The sequence below is a fragment of the Falco peregrinus genome, chromosome 8 (assembly GCF_023634155.1).
Source record: "Falco peregrinus isolate bFalPer1 chromosome 8, bFalPer1.pri, whole genome shotgun sequence".
In the NCBI taxonomy this organism is placed as follows: Eukaryota; Metazoa; Chordata; class Aves; order Falconiformes; family Falconidae; genus Falco; species Falco peregrinus.
In genome coordinates this window covers 25,672,480-25,699,567 of record NC_073728.1, presented here as the reverse complement: position 1 = coordinate 25,699,567, position 27,088 = coordinate 25,672,480, and the positions used below count along the sequence as shown (strand labels likewise).

The following is a 27,088-nucleotide window of genomic DNA, read 5'->3' as shown; positions in this document are numbered from 1 at the left end:
GTTTGAAATACAGGTGATGGAAGATGCTTGAGAATTAAAATACTGGACACTGAAGTACAACCAGTAATACTTGGAGACCTCTCCCAGTGGGGCTCAGTTCCCCCAGTGCATGCTGTACTGCTGAACCTCTTCAGCACGGAAGCATCTCCACCTCAGAGTTTCTGGAGCTTGGTGGAGGGCCTTGTCTCCAGTGCACTGAGGGTATGCTCAGCTTTGCACCTTGACAGGGCTTTTAGTTTTCCCACTGTCTTCCATTATTAGGACTGCCGTTAAAATTGCTTCCTGGAGTCTAGAAATCTAAATGTTCCTCCCTTTCCTTGAAGTGCGGAGGAGTTTCTTTGCCAAATATTTAATCACCCGGGTAGGTATCAGTGCCTGCTGCCGGGAGGTGCTGGGTTGTGCAGGGAGAGCTGTCAGCTGGGAAAGAGTTAATCAGGCGCAAGCACAGGCTCTCCTCCTCCCTCCTCTTCTTTCCCTCCTTCCTCAGCTCCCTCCCTCCCTCTCTCTTTAAGTCTTGACCACAGAGTGAGGGAGGCGGGGGTTGGGCACGGAGTTTGGCTCATGTCGCTGCAAAACTTTTTCCTGGTGCTGTGAGCGCGGCGCCGAGCCCGGCTGGGGGCTGGAGCGCGGCCGCGGGGCGCCCGGCCGGGGCGCTGGTCACCCGGGGGTGAAACCTCCCGGCTCTCCCGGGGACTGACTTCTTTCCTCTCTTTGTGTTTACTGAAACTCCTCCCCGTGGCGTCAGGTTTTCCTGAAGGAAGCTCTTGAGCAGAAGCTGGAGAAGGATCGGGAAGAGGAGTTGAGGAAAGCAGCTATAGTCATCCGGGCCCACGTCTTGGGCTACATGGCAAGGTCAGTGCTGGGGGCTGCCCCACCATCCCTGCGCTTCCCTAGCTGGGTTGCCCCGACCCCCTGCTTTGCTCTCTAGTCCCCTCGCATCCCTCCCTTCTTCCCCTCCTGTGCTCAAAGGGAGAGTTGCAGTATCTGCCCTCCCTGCCGGCATCAGTTCTGCTGAAACCTTTCTGTACCGCCTCTTCTTCAGTTCTGCGTATATTTGCACCCTGCCTCAACGCTGCGCAGCAGGCTTCTGCAGGGACCTCTGTACCCGTTCCCTGCCTCTGATGACACCTTTTCCTTGCCTTCAGGGCTTTCCTGGCTGGATCCCAACCTATGCTTTGGGTCCCCTCCTTTTCCATATGCCCGTAAACTCTGTTTTCTGCACCCCCTGCAAATCGCTTCTCCCTCACTTGCAGCTCTGCCTTTGCTCACCCTTTTTCCTCGCCCTGCCTGTTTGCCTTGTGATCTCCCTCTCCTTTTAATTAACTCTTCAGAATTGGTTTTTGGCCAGCTTTGCACCCGTAATCTCTTGCCGCTCCCTTTTGCACCTGACCAGAGGAGGGTTGGGAGAACCAACTGCAGACAAACGGCCCCTCCTCTGCCCCTCGAAGTCAGTGTAACAGCTGACTTCTTAATGGCTGTGGCATGCACACTTAATCCCAGTGAGATGCTCTTTTCTGGCTGGTCTCTGCTCCAGACACCTGTCAGTCAGGGGTGTGAGGAGGTGAAATCCCTGGCCAGCAGAGCTGTTCCAGCAGGAGCTCTTTAAAGAGCTCCAGTTACACCAGGTAGCTCATTTTGTGTTGGGAAATGTGTGCAAGGGTTGTACCCTGTCTTGCCAATGTGGAATATCGGCAAAATACACGTTTGGTCTCGGGGGCTTTTATTCATTTATTTATTTCCCTCTAGTAAGACAAGTGAGCTAGCTCTATTGTTTGTGCATGAGATTGCAAGTTTATTGTGTCAGGGCCTCTGTTCTGTTTTACGTTGTGACTAGCATTTGGAGAGAGGGGTAGGGATTAGCACAGGAAAATTGATTTTTCTGGGAAACATCACTGCAGACAAACTGGATTACTGCTTTTCTGAGTTCCTGGGAAGGTAGCTGCTGTCCTGCAGGGCTGTGATGGAGACTGTTGCAGTAATCTTCCTCTTGGCTAGAAATCTTGTGGTCCTCCAGTCTCCACAGATCTGCATTTCTTATCCCACATGTTGCTCTTCTGAGTCTCATCTAAGACCAAGCTGTGCTTCTGCAGCCAAAGTGGAAAATCCTCACAAGCAGCTGGAGATAACTGGACTTTGCAGGGGAGGAGAGCAAGGGATGAGGAAAGAGCTAGGGAGGAAGGCTGGAAAACTTTTATGTGAAGAGCTTCCAGTTGCACTGCACCTGTATTGGAGAAGGTCCAGCAAGACGGAGTTCATCTGGGCAAGTGCTGAATGGTCTGTGTAGAGTTGGGCAGAAGTCAGGAGTACCGGTGCGTGCTGCCTTAAGTTTGATACCATTTCTGTTAGTTTTGCAAGGATAAGTGTATTTAAATTAATTTGGTCTCATGCAAAGGAGGTTAGCGAAGAAGGGTATATATACCGCAGGAAGGATTTTACTGGTTTCTCCCCCTTTGTGAACTTGTTCTGTGAGCCTGGAGAACCAGTCTTAAAGGTGAAAACACTTTCTTTGCTCTCATTCCCTGCAGCCTACTATCTCTGACCACTAAAATGTGAGGCAAGAAAATCAAGCCCATTCAAATGACCCCATTTTTTTGTAGCTAATCTGTGGAACTCTGAGCTGCAGGTAACAACTTCACAAGTTAAAATGCATGTAACTTTTCCTGGGCGTGCAGAATCCATGTGCAAATTTGGCTGTGTCCCTGGATTCTGCAGGACCTTATTGCTCAGGGGAAGACAACAGCAGGAAATCACTCCATAGCCCTGTGTTCTGTAGACCTTGAAGGAATAACTGCTAACTACAGCTCATCGACAGAATAATTAACTCAATTCCAAATGCAGCAGTGGAACCTTGAAACCACCCTGCCTTCTCTTATGATACATGGTCAGGATGTCTCCCAACTTCTTGGCATGGGCTGCAGGATGAATTTCCTTGGCCCGTGCAAGAGGGTGAGTGGAAGGCCGAACAAGGGGAATGAAATTCATGGCCTGCGTGCAGCAATTCCAGCTGAAGGGCGTCTGCAAGCTTGGCTGTGGTCATGAGGAATGAGGGGGCACTTTAGCCTGGCAGATTAGCAGGCAGAGCCGGCCTGTAGCTGGGCAGGGCTTGGCACATGTTGCACTTGAGAGAGTTTCTGGCAGATGCATTTTGTAAAAGTCAGAGTGCCCTTTTTGATGCACTTATATCTGCCTTGACAGAGGGTGCATGTGCAGCTGTTCACACCCCATGTGCAGGGCACAGGGAGGACAGAGGGAGCAGGGGTAAGAGAACTGCTGCCCAGGAGCAATTAAACTAAAACCTCCCACTTACCACCTCTTCCCTTTCCTCTTCTCTGTGTTTGTTCCCTTTGACTTAATACTATGGAAAAGGGCATGACCTCTGCACACTACTGCTGTTAGCATCTCTCTCCTGATTTTCTTGACCAGGCTGACATATCTGATGTGCAAGGAGGTGGCAAGCTGTCAGCATGAGTCTGTGTTGCTATTTGAATGGGGTTTGATTGCCAGGAAGTGGATTTTGAGGTGTGTCTTTTCCTCAGGGGGTTGCAGAAGGTCTGTGGGGAGGATATGTGAGAATACTGTGCTATTTCCAACATGCTTTCTAGGACTGTAAAACCTCACAGGATTACTGTAGGCTGCTGGCCCAAGATCCTGTGTAACAGCCCCATAGAATTTCCCTCTGCTCATTCTGGTTTGGAGTAAAGAAGGTTTTGATTTGAATAGTACCAATGATCATTTCCCTACAGTAAGAGTAAAGTGTCTGAATATATTCAATTACTTTTAAAAATGTCTGCTTATTTCCAGCCTGAATGGGCTTCATCTTCAGGACAATTAAATCTTGTTATATCCCCTGTTGGATAAATAGAAAGACCACCCAAAAATGTGGGTACTTTGACTGGGATCAAGCCTTTCCTTAGCCTTCTCTTTCTTAAGGTCATGGGGCCAAGTGCTCTCTCTCTGTAAGCCAGAATTTCTGGTTCCAATCCTGCTTCCTCAGAAATCACTTGAGGGTCTAACATTTTTCCTGAAATGGAGGTGCTAACACTGAACACAGGATAAAAGTAGCAGTGCAGTCCTGTTCTACACAGTATTTCTCCTTGCAAGTATGAGAATCCCAACAGTACTTTTCCTATAGTATTGTGATGGGAGTTCACCTCATGATCTGTGGCCCCCAAATCCTCTTTTGACTTGCTGCTTCCTAACATAGTCCCACATCAGGTGTGTTTGGCCTTTGATTCTTCAAGAGAAGACCTTATGTTTGGCTCTTTTGAATTGTTTAATGTTTGCTTGAATCTAGCTTACAAATTGATCCAGATTACTGTGTAATAGTAACTCTTTTGTTATTTGCCCAGTTTGTATATCATGTACAAACTTCTACTGGTGACTTTTTTCAGGTCCTTGATAAAAATAGGCTGTAATGCAGAGGCAAGAAATTACTTTCCTTGAACTTCACTAGACTGCAGAAATACTGAATGTCATTGAATCTTTTTTTTGGGGGCCCTACTGTGCTTTTTGGTTTTAAAGTGCTGCAGAGTTGATTTTGATATCATTATTGTTTAACAAAATTTTGTGCAAAGTAAGTATACGTTTATGGGAGCCTGTGAAGTATATGTGTTATGGGAGCAATTGGTATTGTGGTATCACTGTGGTTTCCCGCAAACTAATGTGAGACTAATGTGACCAGATGTATTTTTGGCCCAGTTTTGCTTCTCCTGGAGTAATTTGCTTTTGGCCACTTAAAAGATGGCCAATGTAGGACTTTTCCCACATATACTAAGGCCATTTGTGTGGTTTTATTATAATAAATCCACACTGAGTGATTATGCTAATTGCACAGTGAATGTGTACATGTGCAATGCAAGGAGACTTTGGGCCAGTGGACCTTCTCTTTCCCAGTACCAAATAACTGTCCTTCATCCTATGAGGGTCTTCACAAAAGTAGGTGCCCCTGGAAACAAACCAGTTGTAGATACAGTGAAGAGATCGGTGAAGAGAACATGATTTACAGATAGTGGCAGTAGAAGAACAGTAATCGTGTCATTTCAGAGCAGTATTTTTTCAAATTCATTTTTCTGTGGATGTGGTAAGATTGGTCAATATACTGGGGCATGAGAAATGCAAAACATGGATTACTTCGTGGTGCATTGAGTGTCTGGTTTTGCTTTTAGGAAGAAGTATCAGAAGGTGCTAGCCAGTGTTGTTATAATCCAAAAGAACTACCGAGCGTACTTCTGGAAGAAGAGCCTGCTGCGACTGAAGGCCTCTGCAGTCACCCTGCAGAAGCACTGGCGTGGCCGCCTGGCTCGCAGCCTCTACCAGCACCTGCTGCAGCAGGAACTCAGGCGGAAGCAGGAAGTGGAGGAGAGGAGGCGGCAAGAAGAGGAAGAACTGATCAGAAGAGAGGAAGAGGAAAGACAATGGCAAGAAGAGGAGGAGCGTAAGAGGAAACAGGAAGAGGAAGAGGTGAAGGAAAGGTACAAGATGGTATCTTGCACTCATAGTTCCCTAGCACTAAAGCTGCTGAGGTGTAAATGCGGGTCTGGGGCACTGGTATGATGGTAACATAGGAACAGTGATTGCATTGAAACAGTGTCCCAGTGCCAGGGGACAGAGTTGGGGTGAGCTGTGGGCAGCTTAGAATAGAAAAGCAGCATGGAAAAGGAGTGTCCTGCTTCCTTTAGGAAAGCTAATTCTGGTGTATTTTTACCTCTGTTCAATGTTTTTCTGCTTTGGAATATACATGAAAGGAGGCAGTTTCACTGACTGGGCAGAGATACATAATTTTCTCATTGATTTTGCAGTGGTAAAGGAAGTTTTATACAATCGTCCAAAATGTGGAAGGATTAGCGGTGTGAGAAGGTACCAGTATCATGGGTCTTGGTGTGTGCAGTCAGCTTGGTTGGAGAGCAAGACAGGCAGTGCACCTGTGCTGCTACTGCAGTTCTTACACTCGTGCGAATACATGTGCTCTCCCTGTTCCTGCTGCTGTGTGTCTCTCATCAGGCATATAGATGTGTCGGGAGACCAGGAGGGGAAAGGAAAAGTTAATGTGACAAAAAGAGGCAATCTGTGAGCGGTGACAGTACACCTATTGAGAATCTTGCACCTCATGTATCATTCACTGTTCACTCCATGGTTACCTATATCCTATCCAAACTGGGTGTCTCTCTTGATAATATTTTGTTTTAAGAAGAATAAAACTTCAACTACAAGATTATTATACGTTTGAACAAATAATCCTGTTGGTTACGTTTCTTATATATAGGCTTTTGTTACATACTTGTCCTGAAGTTGGATCTTGGCAGATTAAGATGTGTGACAAGCATCAGAAAATTCTAAGGTTAGAAGCATGTCACAAGGAAAAGAGATTGCCTGCGGTTTCACTGGAGGCAGTGGGGTAATATATCTTCTGGGACAAGACATGGAGTCAGTGACACCAATGATGAAGTTTGGTCAAGGAATTTGTCGAACAACACTGAAGGCTCCGTTTTATCCATGTGTCAATTTTCAACAACAGCCTCATCAGCAACACGAAGCTGTGCGAGTTCAGAATGTCAGTAACTAGTTTGCAGATATCAAATGCTACAGACACTATCTCAGGTCTAAAGTCCTCGTTGTACTAAGTAGAGCTTGTCCCTACCTAGTTTTAGATAAAAAGACCTATTTAGCTTATTCGTTCTAGTGTGTTTCTACTCCATCCTTCAGTTTCCAGCCCATGAAAGATGTGTTGAACTCAGTGTCATTGTAAAGAAGTGTCAGTGTTTCTATGAATCAGGTGAACTGCTCGTTTTGCTTTCATTTTGTACTTGATGTCAAATAGCTTCATTCAGAGTGAGTAGCCAAAAAGGTACCAGCAGACCAACTTGGTTAAATCCTGAACTTCCATTTGACCTCAAAAATGAGGTGGATGTCCACAGAAATTGTGAATCGGCTAATCTAGTGAGAACAACCAAAAAACACGCATGCAGAGACAAAATTAGGACCGAGATGCAACTGACATAATGAACTAAAAGTCAGCATGCAGTTATTGTGCATACACTGTTAGTATAAGGGAGACATTGAGCAACTTGGTCTACAGTTCAACAGGAAGAAAAAATAATGTTGAAAAAGCTGAGGTATTTGAAGCTATTTTTATTTATCTTCCCCAAAAGGCTTAACTTTTAGTTGGACACTAAATACATTAGCACAGTTGTGCAAGAATTCAGAACCTAGCAGGGAAATAAAAGGTTAGAGAATGCTCAGATAAATCAGATTATAAAGAAGTCATCTGGACTTGGTGAAACTGATGTTTGGGTACTTCGAGAACTGGATGAAGCAGTTAGAATCAGTAGCTATTTTCTTTCTCCTCCTTTGTGGATAGCAATGGAGTTTCCATAAAACTGGAAAATTCCAAACATAATGACCTCCTTCTTGTATGGGAAAAGGAAGAATGAGGGAATTGTGGACCAGTCAGCTTAACCTCAGTTTCAGGAAGATACTGAAACAAATAATCAGAGAGTTGTAAATGCCTTGATAATGGAGTTAAGAGCCAACTTGGTTTTCTGAAGAACAAACAACATTAAAGTTACCTGTTTCCTTCTGTGATAGTTTAAGACATGCCTTGTGGATAGGGAAAAGCCACAGAGGGTAGGTAACTTGACTTTGGGTCAGTAGAGTGTAGGTAAGGGCTTTGACATGTTATGACAATAAGACACCATAAGGAATGTGGTTTGGAAAACAGTACATGAAGCAAGACTAGGATCTGTGTTTTTACTGCATTGTATTATTGCATTTTAATTAGCAAACAATAGTCATTTTTGTTACATAGAAGAGAACTCTTGAATGGGTTCCTTCCATGGTCTGTGCTGGATATGGTACTAGTGCGATGTTTTCATAATAAAATGGGTGAAGAAATATGAATATCCATACTAAATTTGCAGATAAAGCCATCTGGTGAGGGGCTGTAAGTACACAGCTAGACAAAATCACAATTCAAATAATTCTGGCAAATTAAAGGGTCTGGAAAACATAGGATAACTTTCATTACAGACTTATGCAGATCTACAGCTAGGAATAATCAAATGCACAGAGAGAAGGAGGAGTACTACTTCAGCAGCAGGAAGGTCTGGAGGCTGGATATGTAACCAGTGTCATGCAGTGTGAGAGGAGAAAGCAAATGCTGTCTATAAACAGGATTGTTTCTGTAAGATGTGGAGGTGACTCTTCTGTTCCACTTGACACTGGCAAGGCTTCAGTTGGAGTAGTGTCCCTAGTTTTGGATATCACATTTCAGGAACAGTGGAGATCAATTGGAGATGGATGGAAAGCAGCAAGAAATATTAGAGGTCTAAAAAATGTGAAGAACAGTTGCAGGAATTAGTGTGTAGATTGTAGGCGGTATTCCTGATTTGTTTTAAAATGGCTCTGCTTCTTGAACCCTCTTATCATTTAAGGCAGTTGTTTAACTCATGACTACTGCTAGAGATCTTTCAGTAGAGTTGGAACCATCTGGATCTCACTTATGTCAGCTTATAAACATTTATAAACATTTCCTGAATATTTTTTTTGAGAGAGAGCACAAGAGTGAGAGCTTTAAGAACTTTGTGACTTGCAGCTGCAATTTAGAATTTGGCTGGGAAAAGCTGCAGGGCCTGGGAAATAAATACTGTTGCCCTCCTGTTCTGCTTGGGGCTGAATTATAGGTTTGAAAGTTACCACTGCCAGTCTGAATTTAGCTGCATAGTGGTTGCTACAGGCAGACTTTTCCATTCAGCCACAGCCTACCTCTGCTCCCTATGCATGACTCTGTCTGTCTACTAGTTCAGTGGCTTGTACCGTGCACACTATGGAGAGATTGGCCACAGTGGTAGCTTTCCCTTGGAGTATGACCCTTTTGATTTGGGTGGAGGTGCACCACCGTGGGATAGAGCTTTTTCCTCTACTCATGTTTACTAACAAACTCGACTCTTACAGCCTTTACTGATAAACTAGGTTTTGCATGCCACTGAGAAGTTAAACAATCTGGAGCACCCACGTCTTCAGAGTAGGAAGTCCTCAGCTTAGTCAACGAAGTGCAAAAAATTGGTAATTTTGGTGAGGCTTTAATACAGTAAAAGCAAAACAAAGCACAAATTAAATGCTGGTATTGCAATAATTATTTTCTGTTTCAATAAACCAAAGTTACGTGATATCTATCAATTATGTATGTACAACCTCATTGAATATCCACAGATGTATAATACTTCAGAAGATTCTGTTTATGTTTATCATGAGTCTAACTGATCTGTCCTTCTGTCACTGTTTCCAATGTCCTTTGTAGTGTGTTCCAACTAATCCAATTTCCTAATTGATCTGAAAGTTAAGTGCGTGGGGAAAATCTGTTGTACTCACAAAGGCCATGCCAACCACAGAGAACTGGATTTTTACTAAATTACAAAAGCTTTTAAATCAGTCTTACAATGGGTACCTTATTTTAACCTTTTCCGTGGAGGGAGTTTCCATGTAACTCTGAAAGCCTCATGTAGGAGAACCGGGTCTACCTCTGACTATCACGTCTTGTTTATTTAACAGAGAAAAGGAGCAACTGAATGAGCACGTCCAGGTGGCTCAGGTAAGTTTAACTGTTATTATTTTCATATGTCTCCTCTTGAGTATCTGTGAAGGGTCCTTCATTACCTACACTTCACCTGCAGCTAATATTGTTATTGTGACAATGCTATTTAAAAAATGGGCTTTGTTCACTCAAAACCTGCAGGTGTTTGGCTTTGGCAGAGGTGCATAGAGTTAACAAGGTAGGGTTTTTTTCAAGGCTCACGTACCAGCTTGCATAGTTGCTATTTGAAAAATTCTGTATTGAACATGCAGCATCCTTTTTTATCTCTATTGCTTGAGCTTATTCCTTGACCTTGTGATGCGCTACACTGTGACACAGTCTGTTTTGCTGGATTGTTGCCTGTAAAAGCCAAAATAAGAGTGCAGCCGGCTGCTACCGTGGCTAAAATAAACCCCTTGTAACTGATCTTATTGTTGGTACTTGATATTTCAAAGAGCAGACCACCTACCCTGAGGTGTGTGAAAACAGCTGTGTATCTTCTTATTTCTTTTCCCAAACCACTTGTTCCCCAGTTTCAGGCCAGCTCGGTTCAGGAGTAGAGTATAGAAATGCATTTGCCCACAAGTAAAAGTCAAGTAGAGAACAAGCAACAGGGTAACCGTAAAGAAACAAGGATTGTGGCTTAAATGAGCCAGTTTATTGGCTGCATTGTCATACTCCTTTCAGGAAGTACATGAAATCCTTTTGGAATTTATTTTTGCTTTTCTTGTGTGTGTCTGTTTTCAACATCCTTCATGGAGGGGGGAGGGTGGCTTTATCTTACAGCTAAACATCAGTGAAAGTTACTGGTATCTTCTGTCTTCTAATTATTGTGTACTTGCTAGAAATATCCTGTTACTCCAGTCTGGAGAATAGAGGAAGACAGAGTCTTCAGCAGCCAGCCAGCCATCACCTATCCAGTGATGCTAAAGAATGCCAAGAAATTCTGGGTGGAGTTTTGGTGGAGTGGGGTTGGAAACAGTCCTGCTTCATTGCAAATATCCCTTCCAGACCTAGATTCTAATGGTTAAACCCTCAACTCAGGAAGTAACAAAATCCCCAAATCTTTTAATGAATTTCTGGGAAATCTTCAACTCTTAAGCAGACTATGCATATATGTATTTGTAAATAGTTGCTTTCTCCTACATGTGTGTATGTGTATGAGACAGTTCAAAAAGAGAGGACAGACTTTCAGAATGCTTTTATCCAAACTGTAATATACGAAGGTCGGTAACATGAGCAGCAAACAGAGAGGCTCTTCTAAAAATTCACTGACCCCAGTGAGCTGCTTTGTATGATGCAGAAAGGAGGTAGGCTGCTGGAAAAAAAGGAGGTACCTGAAGATCCAGTAGTTCTGCCTTTAGTTTTTACACCATGGATGATTACAGGATGCTTAGAGTCATCTTTTTGCAGATAGGAAGTATGGGGCAAGCGCAGGAGATAGGAAGAATGAAAGGGCCAGGCAAGGAGCCTTGTAGGCTGAAGAAACTGCATTAACACTTTATAAATTCTTTAAGGTGGAATCAGTAAAGGCCGAGGAGGTAGATATTCCCCTGCAAGAAGAAGAGAGACGTCAGATGGAGGAGATCTTACGGCTGGAGAAGGAGATTGAGAAGTTGCAGCAACAGAAGGAGGATCACATGTCTATCATCTGTGAAAACACCAGGAATGAAATCAATCGGCAGCGAGAAGAAGAGATCCAGAGGCTGGAAAAGGAGGCATCTAGGGTTGCCCAGGAGTTCTTGGAGTTGCTGGATTTTGGCAACCTGGATGAAAGTGTGCAGAACTTAGAGCGCTCGCTTTCTAGTGAGGGCACACTCAACATTGACTGCAGCCTGGTGGCACCACTGGCTGAAGAAGAAGTGGATGAGGGTTTTCATGCTGATGATGAAGGACGGCCAGCTTCCAGTTTGGTGGTCTTGAATCAGCATGGCACAAGAAACAGTGATAACTACTCAGACAAAGTTGCGGACACAAGCCTTTCACTTCTGCAAAGGGAAATGGGAGAGGTTGTCCCTGCTCCAGAACAACCTGTGGAAAGAACCACTAGTCCCAAGGAGCAGAAAGCTCTATCTGACCCAGCAGAAAGTATTTACAGTACTCTCTCAGATACACAAAGGAGTAACAATGGAGAGGTGGGAGAGCCGATTTACACTTCCCCCCCAGATGTGGAGTCAGACTACGACCATGAGGAGTTTGATGGCTGTGGAGATGCAGGTAGCACCTCAGCTGAGCCTCTGAATGGTGAGGAAGGTCTGAGACACTCCCATGGTACCAGCCTGGACTCCAACCGTGGCAGCCTGGACTCGGTAAGAATCCCTCCCTTCACCTTTCCGGACATGAGTGTGAAGTGATATTTGTAACGTACTTGCCTTCTTACCTTATGCCTGCTTGCTCTGGGTATTGTTACTCGTATATAACGTTTTCTTACATCAGTAATCAGCTTGGAAAAAAGGGAAGTGTTGTAGATAGGCTGAAGGCCAGAGCACTTGTGACTGTCCAGTGTCTACTGGTACAAAAGGCAGCACATATGTACTTAGACTATTTTAGATTGCTTCCATCACCATTTATTAACGTAACACCCTTTTGGAAGACTAAAAGCAGGCAACTGATATCTTGTAGGTATGTGTTCTACCTTAGATTTCACAGAAGTAGCCGGAGCTTCCAGTGGACAATGACAAGAGGCAGTGGAAAGGCTGGGGTTTGATTTGTTTCTGTCACTAAAACTTTTGTTCCGGTCTTGTTACTGTTCAGAGTCAAGGGTTTATTTTCAGTTGCTGTGTACAAGGTAAGCTGTTCTAAGGCTAGAAGTAATTACTGTGCTGATCCAGGCTGGGTCCTGGCGCGCACAACTGAGACCACTGAACCTTTCCATTCCTATGGGACAATGATAGGGTAGTGAAGCTGGGCTATTAGCCTCACGCTTCAAGCGTCTCAGCTTAGATCCCACACTAGGCTGTGGACTTCCTGAGTGCCCTCAGGCTAGTTGCTTAATAATGCAATGATAACCCCACGTAAGGTTGTGGGGAGTTCAGGTGTAAAGCCAATGACAGCCATAAAAATACTTCAGATGAATGATGCCCCTGAGAATAGAGACTTAAACTATAAAATATCTTTGTATGATTGGAATTGATTCTGTCAATCAGAATTTCAGAATTCAGTCAATGTCAATCAGAAACGTCAATCAAAAAAAACAAAAAAATGATTGGGTTGTAAATTTATTTTGAAGGAATTCAATTTATGTCCTTTGCGATTCTTTTGCAATGGTAGATTGTGACCTTTCTTTAAAAGTTGCATAATTTTTCCTGCTTGCATTTCCCTAACATCGGCTGCCAGCCGTAAGAATTTCTTGTGATGTGATCTGTTTGAGTAAAGGTACCTTCTCTGTGGGCTGGTACTCACAGATCACTATCAGGTAATCTTCAAGTCATGAAGCATTCTGTCACAGCCTAGACCAGTTTCAGCCATTCTTAAAAGGTAAATAGAAGTAGAGGGGTTTATTGGGCTCCTCAGTGAGTAACACTCATCAAAAGTCCAGCTGATACCATGTCATGCGTGAGCCATAGGAAGAGATAACTGCAGCTGGGTCAAGATCTCATCAGTAACTGCTGATCCAAGAGTACCTGCTTTTTGAAACTTAATTACAAGAGAGGGATAATGAATGAGTGGAACAGGAATGAGACGAGAGGAGTGCAAAGAGGTCACAGAGAGAGGACAGAAGGGAAAAATTAAAAGAAGCAACATGCATTTGAGGAAGGAAAAGGTCTAAGGAGCTGCCTTCATTAGTATTAAATTAATAAAGCAAATCAAAGGAAGTTGTATTTAAGGTAAAGGAAACGATAAAGTAATTTGGGGTTTCGTGTGTGAAGGGTACTTTCTTATGGCTGAGGGCCATATCTAGTTGGAGAACAGGGATGAGTAAATACAGTACTATTAGATCTTTGTTTTTAGGGTTCATTTACTCTGGAATGTGCTTTTTTCCTAATCAGTCCGAAGCAAGGCATTTCCTTGCTGGGATTGGATCAGTGCTCCATCTTGTCCAGCATCCTGGTTTATCTGCCAGAAAAATCAGAAAACTTCTCCAAAATGAAAAATTCTCTCTTAATTCCGTTAAATTAGATTTTGGACTGTGGGCTCTGCCTTGAAACAGGAAGGTTTGTTACTGCTGGTAACTGGAGTTTTCTAGCCGTGTCCACTGCCAAATGTCATTCTCCTTGCTGGTATGAAAATTCCATGCTCTGGAGACTCTTGCTTTAGGCATTAATGGGTAAGCTGTCAAGCCACTAGTTTTACTCTATTGGTTTTTTTTGTAAAGGGAGTATGTGTAGTTTTGCACCTTCTTCTGATCATGTGACTTCTCTAGCCTTGTTAATTTGCTCCAGTCCTCCTGCGACCAGGAGAACCCAAGTGGCCTGTATTTCTGCTTTTCCTTTTAGTTTCTGGACAGTGAAGAAGAAGTAGATGTTTACATTGATACAGATGAAGAGTTTTGTAATGGACGAGTCACTATTTTCAATGGCTCCGGACCACCCTATTTTCATAGCTATCTCTACATGAAAGGTAAGTGGCTTTAGCCAAAACCATGGAAGGATGGAATCCAGGAAACCTGCTTTCCTCCTCTGTTTCTCCAGAATAATTATCTTCATCTGCTCTTAGTTCTCTGTTTACTTTTTTCCCTTCTTTTATTTAAAACAAGCAAATAAAACAAAGACGAGGGAGGTGGATGTCAGGGAATTAGACTGGATATCTTTGGCACTGAGACGGAATTGTGCCCACTTGGCATGGGCTTAAATGACTCATTCTGAGTTACAAAACTGAAGGCAGTACAAAAATGTTTGAGTGGTGCATATGTTTCTGTATTTTGTGTTTGTTTCACTGATTCGTTTGTTCTCTGTTCAAACTCAAGCATAACCTTGTTTCTCTCCTTCAGCTCTTTTGTTTCATGTAGGAACTGAAGTGGCTTTTGTTGCATGTCTGATGAAATCTTGCTCCCTTGCTTTGCAGGAGGTCTCATGAACCCATGGAGGCGGCGCTGGTGTGTTCTGAAGAATGAGGCCTTCATGTGGTTCCGCACCAAGCAAGAGGCACTGAAGTCAGGCTGGCTCTATAAAAAAGGTGGAGGCATGTCAACACTTTCACGCCGCAACTGGAAACGCCGTTGGTTTGTGCTTCGAGAATCCAAGCTGATGTACTTTGAGAACGATAGTGAGGAAAAGCTGAAGGGGACAATTGATATCAGAAGGGCAAAGTGAGTGAAGAAGTAAATCCTTTTGATCCCTAGTATTCACTCTCTAAATCAATAATGAAGTGTCCAGTGATACCAGTTCATTGGCCTATGCATCTCCCATAGGGCTAGGAGAATCAGAAATGTAAGGGAAGGAAAAGACAATTACAGCTTCTGGTTTTACTCTGGAGGGAGTCTGGAATTACTTGATGGGTCTTTTTCCAGTCTTGCATTTCGTAATCTGTCAGAAGCTCTTTCCAAGTGGAGTCAGACCAGGAGGGGCTAATCAAGTACACACCCCATGCATTCTCCCATACCCCGACTCTATCTGTTTCCTGGCTTCTGCAGGCATTTCACAGAGGTGGTATGAAGCTCACAGTGGGATTTGAATTTGACAGCATGTACTGTGCCTTCTCCTGAATCCTGAATGCTCTTTTTGCTGCCATAGCCAATTCCTCAGCTCCCGCTGTAAGAAAGGAGAGACTAGTCACCTATTAGCATTATGTGGACCTGTGAAGTGCCAAAAAGAGTGGCATACCCCACTTTGTAAACAGCCCTCTGTATCAACCTCCCTGTCACCTCTTCTTCCATCTAGTCTGCTGGTGTCTTGAAGAAAATCCATTTAATGCCTTAAGCTTTGCTTTTGTAGCAGACTAACTTAAAAAGCTTTTTAAGGGAACCCTAAAAGTCTTAATGTATATTGGAGGAATTTTGCATTTCTGTAGCGGTGTTAGCAGCCATCTGAACCAGTGATTTCCCTTCTGTATGGTGAATGGTATGATGTGAAAAAATTGGCCAGGTGGAATTTATGCCTGTGAAAGGTTTTCAGTTTTGTCTCTTGTGATTTGCTGTGTTCCAGGGAGATTGTGGACATTCATGAGAAGGAGAATGCCTTAGACATTGTGACAGAAGACAGAATTTATCACATTGTTGCGGAGTCACCAGAAGATGCCAGGTATAAGAGGGAGTTTTCTTGGGTTTGTTCCTTCGGTGCCAGTCAAACCCAGCTACGCATGGGAGAGAGAGCCTGGGGAACACAATCAATTCCCTTTTGCTGGAAAAAAGTTGGGATTTGTTCCAGAGTGTCATTTTGTACTTACTGGGAGGTACCACACCTACTTTGGGGACTCCCTGTTGCAGCTGCTGAGATGGTGGTTCAGCCTATCGGTCAGTCACAAGACTGCCACCTTCTTGTGTGGCTGTGAGCATGCTGAATTCAAGGGTTACTTCAGGAGACACACAAAACCTTAATATAAACTGGAACATCTAATAGCTGATTTATTTATTAAATGGAATCTTGAATCAAACAAAAAGTCTATTCATGTTGTCTGTAAATGATTTCAAGAGCAGCTGGGTTTTATCCAGGAGACAGAGCTTATCAGCTTATCAGAGTCTGTAGTGTCATCTGATAAAATCTTTCCAGTGCAAAGCAAACAAATGACTCATGTCCTTCCTTCTTGGGGTCCTGGCCGGGCAGTGGGAATCAGTTGTTTAAGGGCAGGTTGGACAACCTGTTCTGGCTATGCAAAGCCAGGTTAGGAGGTTACTGTCCCTAGCTGGTCGTGTTTTCCCACTTTTCCCACTCTTACCAAGGCTTCTGCTCTCAGCCTAGCCAGTGTGACTGTTTCTCTGATCTACTTTAATCTGATTCTGTGAAGTTATTTAGGGTCTGTTATTATTTCATTTGGGTGTAGGGAGAGGAAGAGGGAAGGTGTTTGGACACAAAATTAAAAGAAATAGGCTAAAGGACAGCCACATGAACAAGAAACAGGCAAATTCAGGGGGCAGTAGCTGAAGAAACAGTAACTTCTTAACCCAGCACTTCCACAACTGGAAAAGGCATGCCGTAAGATAACATTGCAGAATTGCTAGGACAAGTGTAAACCAAATGTGACCTCTCTCAATCCCATATTAGTCTCTTCTGAGGGAGGAGAAAGCACCAACACTTGCACTAGCAAAGGGCAGATTAGCAGATGTTGTAGAGTGTCCAGTTTTAGAATCTTTCATGAAGTCTAGATGTTTACTGATCTCACTGGAAGCTGCAGATAGAATCTGCTTATTCTGCAACAGATTAGCCTCCAGATATGTCTGTAACAAGAAGCCCCTTTAAAGACCAATAACTTAACTCCAAATTTACTTATAGAAAAACCCATGATTAATTGTCAGCCATATGACTTTCAAGTTTATGAACAGATCAGAGAAAGCCTAGTTAAGAAGGCTGCCAGGTGTCTCTAGGATTCTAGTCCGGGAAGATTCCCAACTGACCCTATCTTTATAACTGCTCTGTGCTCTTCTCAGTCTGCTGACATGTGCTCCCTGACAAGGACATTGCTTCCTTACAGTTCTGTGAGCAGCAAGTAGAAAACTGGATTTTGCAGGAGCAGCTGTTAGTGGGTTGGAGAACGTGCACAGAATTTTCCTAGATCAATAAGGAAGGGAGACATTAGAATCTGGTATGATCAGCCCAAGAGATGTTTTGTAGCATAGTCCTCAGCAAATTGTGAATGAAGAGATTTTCCCACTGGCAGCTTTCCAGGGTCCTTGATCATATTCTAGAGCTAGTTTCACTACCCAAATCTTAACTTTGAGTCTGTTTTGATTGCCAGCGGTTGGTTTAACGTCCTGAGCCGAGTACACAGCGCTACAGCGCAGCAGCTGAGGGAAATGCAGGATGAACAGGCCAATCCGAAGAATGCTGTGGTGAGTTACTGTGCAACCGGTCTGTGGGCATGCTGAGAGCCCCCTGTGATTAACTATTTTGTGAAGGTTTTTCCTGCACATGCAGTGCTGTAGTTCATAAGCAGTATAAGAAAGTTGGACAATTATTATAAAGAAACAGCAAAGCTGATAGAAAAAAGGGTAAGCAGTGGAGAAACATGGTGGTTGTGGGTGACTTAGCTTGATCATCAGTCTTTGGTTTGAGGGGAAGGAGGGGGCTGCGTCGTACAGATAAAATGTCTTTGGATGGGATTGTGGCACTAGTTTGGGTCACAGTTATTCCAGACAGAAGATAGGCAGTTAGGAAGAATAATGTATTTATGTGTTTTGCTGGTACTGAGATACTAGCAAAGGTTATTTCAGACCTTCATAATGCTCTCTGGAAATTTGTAGCTTTTTTTCCTCCAGTCCATCCTGGCATGCTGTTTAAGGAGCAAAGATGACTCACTCGTGCCTTTCTCCTATGTTCGTTTCTACTCAAGCTATTGGAATTCAGAAGAATGTTTTCAGTTCCAATCCTATTCATGAAGGAGAATGTCTGTAATTTGAGATGCAAGCAATTCCTGTTATCTGTGTCTTTCTCACTGTACAGGGAACTCTGGATGTTGGACTTATTGACTCTGTCTGTGCCTCAGACAATCCTGACAGGTAAGTAGAACAACCTGACCATCTGTTCGATCAGAAGCTTTCTAGCATATTTTTGTGGGTAGGTCCAGGTTTTCTTTGGGGTTTGCATTTGTTTAAACTCATAAGAATCTATGTCCAAAAAAATAAACGTGACTGAAATCTTAAGCTTGTTTCAAGCTATGTCACTTCACAGGCATGAAGTTCACATACATATTTTCTTTGAGTGACCATTTCTCTTTTCCCTCTTAAATGTGGAAACAGCATAATCTCAATGTCAAGAAATTATAGTCTAAGCTGTTACTAACACTAAACAAAAATGTTCAGCAAAAGCAGTGCTTCCAGTTTTTCAACAGAGTAATTTTGAGTTAATTTTGTAAATTCAGGGGAAAGAACCAGCATTGTGGAAGAATAATGGATGCATTTAGAAATCTGTACTCTTAAAATCTTTGCAATGCAACAGAGCACATTTAGTTCACAGATTGGTTAGTTTCAGAAAAGAGATATGGAACATTTCATACTGCTTTATGTTAACATTTAATTATTTCCCACAGTGTTAACAGGTTCAGACAGGGCAAAGTTTCTTACTACAGTGCTCAAATAAAATGTTAGTTATTAAGTTATTTACGTCTGTGGTCTGTTTTTTTTCTCACAACGTTGCCAGGACTTTGGAGTTAGTAGTTTAGAAAATGCCTATCTTGGTAGCATACTAAGGTTTCATTGATCAAAATATTTTAGCCAGTTCTCAGCCTGTGCTCCTCATAGTTAATCTGTGTACCAGTAAAAAACTAGGCACAAACAGTGAGCTGAACAGTCAAAATTTGTTCATGCATCTGCTGAGGTATACTCTTCTGGAGCATCTGTTTGATTCTGGATATCTGTTTGAATCAACATTAAACAAATTCTGAGAAAAATGCTTATTTTTCAACCAAAGGTTTTATGCAGCTTATTTTTATCTTCCATAGGTTTATGCAATGGCCAGACAGTTGCTCCATTTGTACCATTTAGCTTTTGCTTCATCCTTGCATTCTACTTCTCAATTTCTCTGTTTTCTCATAGAAACCTGTGTTTGCTTTCAAAGCTTTCTGACTCTGTTGTCCTGGAACTGGTCATATTTTTTTTTTTTATTTTTCCATTTTCCTGTGAAGCATCAATTTTGTACAGAATTGTGAATGTTTGTTTGATAGGACACATTTGTCTGTTGCACCAGAAGGACTAAGTCATTGAGGTGCAGCATAACAGTTTTTCCTCTGTTTTGTCAGGGTCTGCTCATCTCTTTTAAAACCAATCTCAAACCCATTTTAGCTGACCCCTCTGGGTCCTGTATTTGCTACTGCATCACTGGTTTTAATAAGTACGAGGAGAATGGCTGTACTAGCTCAGCCGAGTGGTACTAGAACTAGCTTAGTCCAATCAGAAGGTAGAACAAAGTCTTTCACTTATGAACCCAGGATGTTTTACAGCTGGTCGTTAGCTAATTAATGTTTTCAAGTGTTTAGAAGTAGCTTCTGAAAGATGTTTAATTCCATTTTTCTGTTCTCTGCATTCATCAGTTTGCAGATCAGCTGCACAGGATATGCACTGAAGCGTTTCTACACTTCTCCGTAGTTTGTATTCAGAGAGTCTTTCTGTATTGTTTATGGGAAGGTTGAGGACAGGGCTTTGGGTGTGCTGTGTGTTGAGGTATTTGTATGGTTATGACCAATTTTAATGCTTTTATTTTCTGGCAGACCAAATTCTTTTGTGATCATCACAGCAAATCGAGTGATTCACTGCAACAGCGACACTCCTGAGGAGATGCATCACTGGATTTCCCTGCTGCAGAAACCAAAAGGCGAATCGAAGGTTGATGGCCAGGAATTCCTTGTGAGAGGTAAAAGGAAATGCATGCAATTACAACATGTGAAACTCATCTTCTGTTTATGATCTGAGAGGGAGGTTTGATGGCAGCTAATCCAATCTAGGGTTTAGCTGCTTCCCCAAACAATTTTCTCTGCCCCGCTCCACCTTCCTGCCCACTACTTGCCATGTCTTGTGTTGTGCTGGCACTGGCTCTTAGCCGATTCCATGTCAGGCGGATTCAGAAAGCTAAAGCTGGAACAAAGTAAGTTCTTCATACATTTAGTTTTCTGATATTATTTCTGAGGCTATTTCAACATGTCCAGCAAATGCCATAAGGGAATAGAAGGGAGCATGGCTGCTGTTCAGGAGCAGCTGGCTTAGACTGAGGATAACATGACACTGCAGCTTTTGTTTTCAGAAAGCTCTGTTCCTTCTGACACCTGTCATGTAGAGGAGGAGGGAGAGAGATCTTTGTGGGATTGCTGCTGTCCTCAGCTAAACAACCTAACCTGATTATGGTAGACATAATGAGGTGAGAATAATTTTCTGAGGCTGGGCAAAAGATTTAAATTATCTCTGCAGTTTGACCTTAGTTGGAGATGGAGGAGCTAATGCATGAGTAGTGATCACACATATATTACAAAATACTCCTCCATTTGTCTCAATTTTTTTTTAAATGTCCTTAGTACTTTCAGCTCATCACATGGCCTTAAATGTATGAAGACACTCCTGATGCAATCTGTGGAAAGCAAGTGCATGAGCAAATCACCTTACGTCTTCTAGAAAGTATCTAAGAGAGAATAAAGGTCTGAGAGTGGTCATGGCAATGCAGGAGGGCAGGAAGAAAAGGATCATCAAAAAGCATAAGCCTTTCATCCTAGTCTTAAATGTTTCAAGGAGACTGAATGATATAAAGCATATTATCAGACAAGTTTGAGTACCTTAAATTAAAAATACTTATTTGCAAGGCAACAGTTCCTTTTATCTTATATTGTTCATTAGTTAAAGAAAAAAAGGAATGCTCCTTTGCAGAGTCAGTATATGCTCTGCACTTCACAGTAAGATGTCTGTGTGACAGTGGTGTAGCCACAAAGGCATCTGTCTGGGAAGATCTGCAATTTTTCTTTACATCGAATCTCTGGGCTCAGTCTCACGTTCTTTGAACTTTTTGCCACGTGGGTTGACATTGCTTTTTACAGCTTTGAATAGAAAGTTGTCTTTTTGACAGCTTTAGCAATGCAGACTGTCATTTTTCTTTTATAGTATTGAATTTCTTTTTTTTTCTTTTTTTTTTTTTCTTTTGTGGGGAATCTAAAATGACAGAGAAATTATTTTGCCTGACTGTGGGAGGAAGAGATGCATTTAACGCTTACAGATCTTTCTACATGTATCACCATGAAAACATGTATCACCAAACCACTTCCATCGAGGTTTGGATAGGCGTTTGGCGTCTCTTTGGAAGAATGAATTGTAAATTACTCATTCAAATGTTTGTGATTTGTGAGGGAAGCATGCCAAATAGAGGATGCCCTCGTGGTGATGGCAAACTAAACCACAGATCACTGATAGCAGCATACATAGGGCTGAAGGATGGAACAGCTTCATGGAAAATTTTGGGCAAATTTCTTACAGTGGCATTGCAGGATACTGCTATAGCCAGTAAGGCAGAGATGGTAGGTACCGGCATGAGCGTTTTGCAGAGAAGTGGACTTCTGATTGCAGAGTTAGTGCGCCATGGTGAAACCATTGACACGTTTGTGTTCCTGTGCTAGGCTGGCTTCATAAAGAGGTTCAGAGCAGCAACAAGATGTCCTCTCTGAAAATGAAGAAACGCTGGTTTGTTCTGACAAACACTGCCCTCGATTACTACAAGTCATCTGAGCGCACGGCTGCCAAGCTTGGCACACTTGTGCTCAACAGCCTCTGCTCCATAGTGCAGCCCGATGAGAGGGTCTTCAAAGACACAGGTAAGTGGAAGAATGTGGTAACGAGCAGACTTTCCATGTGTGGGGTTGCCTGAAGAGGGAATGGTGCAGGAACGTAATCGTGTGTCATGTTGAGAAAGTAGTCTTGACATTATCTGACGCTCTGTGCCTGGCTGCAAATATGTTTCACCACAGAAATGGTATTAGGCTTGCAAAGGGCCAGAGAGTAGTGTGCAAGTGATGATAAGTCCCTCACAGCTGGTGCAGATACACAGTGCTGATGGTTTTTCTGTGTTTCGGTAGTGTCACTGTTTATCCAAATGTTTTCCAAATAGGGAAAGGGTCTGAGTTCTTCCAGTTGACACTGTAATTATCAGCACATCTCTGTAAATAACTGTCACTTGGTAGCATGACCCACATTTGTCTCTGGGGTCTATGTTACTCTCTTAAATAACAGCAATGGCATACACTGTAAGTCTTTTTTGTAGCATCACTCAACTTGTTAGAAAGAAAAGATGACTAGGACATACGTTTGCTTTCTATGCAGCATGACACAGTTCTGTGTGACACAATGATCCTCCATTGCTTGCCTTATGAGTTTGGGAGGGAACTTGGGTTCTGGGGCAAAGGGTGAATCCTGCTGACAAAGACGGTGAACCTTAGAACAAGACTTGAAATGCTGGACATTTGAATAGTGGAGTTACTTGGGATATTTTTTAAAAGGGCTGGAAGTGGGAAGCCTTTGGTAAAGTGAGATGAGAAGAAACGTGTTCTGCTCACTTGCAAAACAATTGTCCACGTTTTTGATCTCAACAAATGTCTAGGGCTGTCTTTAGCAGAGTGAATTGTCATTGCCCTAGTGTGTTCTCTCAGTTTATGTCAAACATTATTTTTAAAAGTTAGGAGAATTGATTTGGCAGTCTGACTGGGTGTTATGTGTAGAGTGGTCATTTTCTGAGTGATTAATAGCACAGTGTATCCCAAATGCTGTCTGTGAAAGTGAGCTGGCTGGTTGGCAGGGAAGTATTCGTGCTATACTGAAGATACTTGTATCTTTGAAAGCTGTCTTTGTACCCAAACCTGAATTGGGACTTTCCTGCTGATAAATATGTTTTGGGAATGGTGGATGTTAATGACTACCTAGTCAATTTTAACCAGACGCACCATACATTGCTATCAAAGCAGCAGTGGTTTTCCTCAGCCATGTGCTACAGGAAAAGAGAATCATAGAAACATAGAATCATTTAGGTTGGAAAAAACCTTTAAGATCGTTGAGTCCAACCATTAACCTAGCACTGCCAAGTCCACCACTGAGCTGTGTCCCTATGTAGTGTCTATACACCTTTTAAATACCTCCAGGGACGGTGACTTGACCACTTCCCTGGGCAGCCTGTTTCAATGTTTGACCTTTTTGGTTGAAGAAATTTTTCCTAATATCCAATCTAAACCTCCCCTGGTGCAATTTGAGGCCGTTTCCTCTTGTCCTATCACTTGTTACTTGGGAGAAGTGACCTACAGCCACCTCACTACAAACTCCTTTCAGATAGTTGTGGAGAGGGGTAAGATCTCCCCTGAGTCTTTTTCTCCAGGCTAAACAACCCCAGTTTCCTCAGCCACTCCTCATAAGACTTGTGCTCCATTCTTCACCTTCATTGCCTTTCTTTGCTCCAGCACCTCAATGTCTTTCATGGGTTGAGGGGTCCAACACAGTATTTGAGGTGCAGCCTCACCAGTGCTGAGTACAGGGGGACAATCACTTCCCCAGTCCTGCTTTTCACACTTTATCTGATACAAGCTAGGATGCTGTTGGCATTCTCAGCCACCTGGGCACACTGCCAGCTTCTAGTCAGCTGGTTGTCGACCAACAATCCCAGGTCTTTTTCCTCCGGGCAGCTTTCCAGCTGCTCTTGCCCAAGCCTGTAGCATTGCATGGGGTTTTGTGACCCAAGTGCAGGACCCAGCACTGAGCCTTGTTGAACCTCGTACAGTTGACCCCAGTCTATCGATCCAGCCTGTCCAGATCCCTCTGCAGAGCCTTCCTGCCCTCCAGCAGATCAACACTCCCCCCCAACTTGATGTCATCCACAGACTTATTGAGGGTGCACTTGATCCCCTCATCCAAATCATTAATGAAGATACTAAACAGGATTGGCCCCAGTACTGAGCCCTGGGGAACACCACTCGTGACCAGCTGCTGACTGGATTTAACTTCATTCACCACAACCCTTTGGGCTCAGCCATGCAGCCAGTTTTTTTCCCAGAGAAGCATATGCCCATGGAAGCCATGAGCAGCCAATTTCTCCAGCAGAATGCTGTGGGAAACGGTGTCAAAGGCTTTACAAAAGTCCAAGTAGACAACATCCACAGCCTTTCCCTCATCCACTAAGAGGGTCACCTTGTCACCCTCCAGAAGGAGATCAGGTTAGTGAAGCAGGACCTGCCTTTCACAAACCCATGGTGGCTGGGCATGATCACCTGGTTGTCCTGTATGTGGCGTGTGATGGCACTCAAGACGATCTGCTCCATAACCTTCCCTGGCACCGAGGTCAGACTGACAGCCCCATAGTTCCCTGGATCCTCCTTCCTGCCCTTCTTGTGGGTGGGCGTCACGTTTGCTAACCTCCAGTCAGCTACATAAGATGGAAGCAAGTTTCATCTTCCAACTTCTTTGTTTCTCTACAGGCTATTGGAACATCATTGTCCATGGGCGAAAACATTCCTACAGACTGTACACGAAGCTGTTAAATGAAGCTATGCGCTGGGCCTCTGCCATTCAAGGTGTCATTGACAGCAAAGTTCCCATAGAAACACCTACACAGCAACTCATTCGTGACATCAGGGTAGGTGGCATCTTATTACTCCCCAAGTGAGCTGGGAGCAGCCAGATCACCACTGGCCTTACCCAGTCATGTGGCAAGAAACAGGGTTGCTGTCTTAGAGGGGAAAATAAAGAGAAAAAAAAAAAGGAAAAGAAACCTAAATGATTATGCAACTAAATAATCAAATCCTATGTGAATTTTATTTTGCATTCACATGTTAACTGATCTCCATAAGTCTAGGCTACAGTTGTGTGCAATTACAAATTGCATGCAGGATTACACCATCAAGTATTTGCAAATCCCCGCTTCATCCTTTCCTTTCCTAAGCATCTTCAGGGCACAAATATAAAAAATTTCCATTCCTACCAGCCACATGACCTTGCTGTACCCTGAAGTCTTCTTTGTACCTGGTTATCCGTTCTGTAAACACATGTAGTACAACCAGGTAAATGCAGGGAGAACAGACTCATTACTACATATGAAACATGGTGGATCTGTGGTCAGAAAGTCTATTAACCATTTACTGTTGAAAGCTTGAAGGATATACCAGAGAGGAATCATGCCGTAAGTGCCTGTTGCATGCCTGCATTAGATATCAGTCACAAGCCACATTTGAAGTCAAGATCCTGTGCTTAGTGACCTTTGGTATGACCCAGCATTATGTTTAATTTTCAGAAATAATGTGCAGAATAATTTTTATATGTGAATTATGCTTTGGTCACTTAGTCCCTCTACAGACCTCCAGAAACTTAGATAAAGGTGATTGATCTTGAACCTAAACGTGTAAGGACATCCTGTGAAGGATTATCCCCATCTAAGGTTAATATTTTTTTTCTTTCTTTTTTTTCTTCAGGAAAACAGCACAAATTTTGAAGTAGTGGAACAGACATATAGGAGGAACCCAATCTTGCGATATACCCAGCACCCCTTGCACTCCCCATTGCTCCCACTACCGTATGGAGATGTTAGTGTCAACTGTAAGTATTTTACCCATGTGACAGAGTCCGCTCATGTTTTGAGGATCAGTGTGGAGCCTGAGCACCACAAAAGTGGTCTGTAAGCTCTCTCTGTGCAGGTGAAATCCATTTGGGGCAGCGTAGCCCACAGGGTTCTGAGAGGGAGCAGTCCCTTTCTCTGCCTGGAATGTATTCTGTGTCCACTGCCCCATATCTTAGGAACACTGAGTCTTAAAGTAAATGAGGGCAGATAGTTTATCATCCATCTGGGGGATGCAGCCCGCCATCCTGTAGCTGCAGCTGGGTTGCGAATGGCTCCAGTGGAAATCTACAACAGGATTACCTCATGCAACTGGCAGTGGGATAGTATTCATAGAGAAGCTGCTGTAAAACCAGGCTAAATGAACCCTTTCTTCAAATGCTTCAGGAACATAAAAGACCTAGACTGTCTGATAGGCCACCAGAAAACCAAAGTGATTTGCTGACGATTCCAGACTGTTTGGCATACTAAAACTGAAAGCTGCTGCTGAAGACCTATAGAAGAATCTCTAACACAGAGTGACTGGGCCACAAAGTCTTTTCAGAAATTAATTTCAGTCTGGCTATGCAAATCAATGTACATGGGAAAAACAGTCTACCACATAGGTAGTGATCTAGTTCTGCTTAGGAAAGGGAACACAAATTTACATAGCTTTATGAAAATGAGAACTCTTGTGCTGAACACAGAAACAAAATGGTTAATGCAAGGTTTTGAAAGCTTAGAAAAGGAAAGAAGAAAGTCTTTGTGCAGCTGCATTGATGTAGCGTGCACCTGCATCTTGAATACAGGATGCAATTTGGCCTTCCACATCTTAACAACGATACAGGAGAAGCAGAAGCCTACTCAAAGATGATCAAAGGCATACAAAGACTTGCCTACAATTCAGAGACTAAATAGAGCAGGACTCTTCAGCCTCACAAAGAAGTTTTTAGGTCTAGAAGGTCTGTCATGAAGAAGGTGAAAGGGGAGCAACTGCTTACTGTCTCTCATGATACAAGGATCAAATCAAGTGGCAGATTAAAAACGCAGAAAAAATACGTTCTGAAATACAGAAAAATTACAAAGCAAGTACTTAAACTGTGGAACTTACTGCTACAGGGCTGTGTCTTTGTATTCTACAATTAGTGCATGGCCAGCGGGGAAGCAGTGGCTGTACAGGAGATTCAGAAGAACCTACAGCTCCAGAGATGTGCAAGGGAGCATGCAAGCCTGCAGCAGTATGATAGTATTGCATACTTCTGAGCAATTCAAAGCAGACATTTAGGTTCTTAAAAAAGTTAACCAGTTTTGGTGTAGGTCTTTTAAAAGTAAACAACAGGTAAAAGCTGCATCTGTGGCACAACAATGTGCCAATATTCTGTGTTGGCTCAGA

At 43.1% G+C, this 27,088-nt stretch overlaps 1 protein-coding gene across 2 annotated transcripts in view; it reads left to right on the top strand.

Annotated features, from left to right (window-relative positions):
* The window catches only part of LOC101915146 (unconventional myosin-X-like), a 93,697-nt gene that overhangs the window by 56,687 nt on the left and 9,922 nt on the right, over positions 1–27,088 (top strand). For both annotated transcript variants that reach the window (XM_055811894.1, XM_027782301.2), the window contains exons 22-34: positions 746–852; positions 5,166–5,471; positions 9,547–9,586; positions 11,086–11,877; positions 14,005–14,128; positions 14,573–14,816; positions 15,652–15,747; positions 17,399–17,492; positions 18,103–18,158; positions 19,865–20,007; positions 21,749–21,943; positions 24,584–24,741; positions 25,574–25,697. In XM_055811894.1, the coding sequence (XP_055667869.1) occupies positions 746–852; positions 5,166–5,471; positions 9,547–9,586; positions 11,086–11,877; positions 14,005–14,128; positions 14,573–14,816; positions 15,652–15,747; positions 17,399–17,492; positions 18,103–18,158; positions 19,865–20,007; positions 21,749–21,943; positions 24,584–24,741; positions 25,574–25,697 (2,479 nt within the window). The remainder of the gene's footprint in view (positions 1–745; positions 853–5,165; positions 5,472–9,546; positions 9,587–11,085; positions 11,878–14,004; positions 14,129–14,572; positions 14,817–15,651; positions 15,748–17,398; positions 17,493–18,102; positions 18,159–19,864; positions 20,008–21,748; positions 21,944–24,583; positions 24,742–25,573; positions 25,698–27,088) is intronic.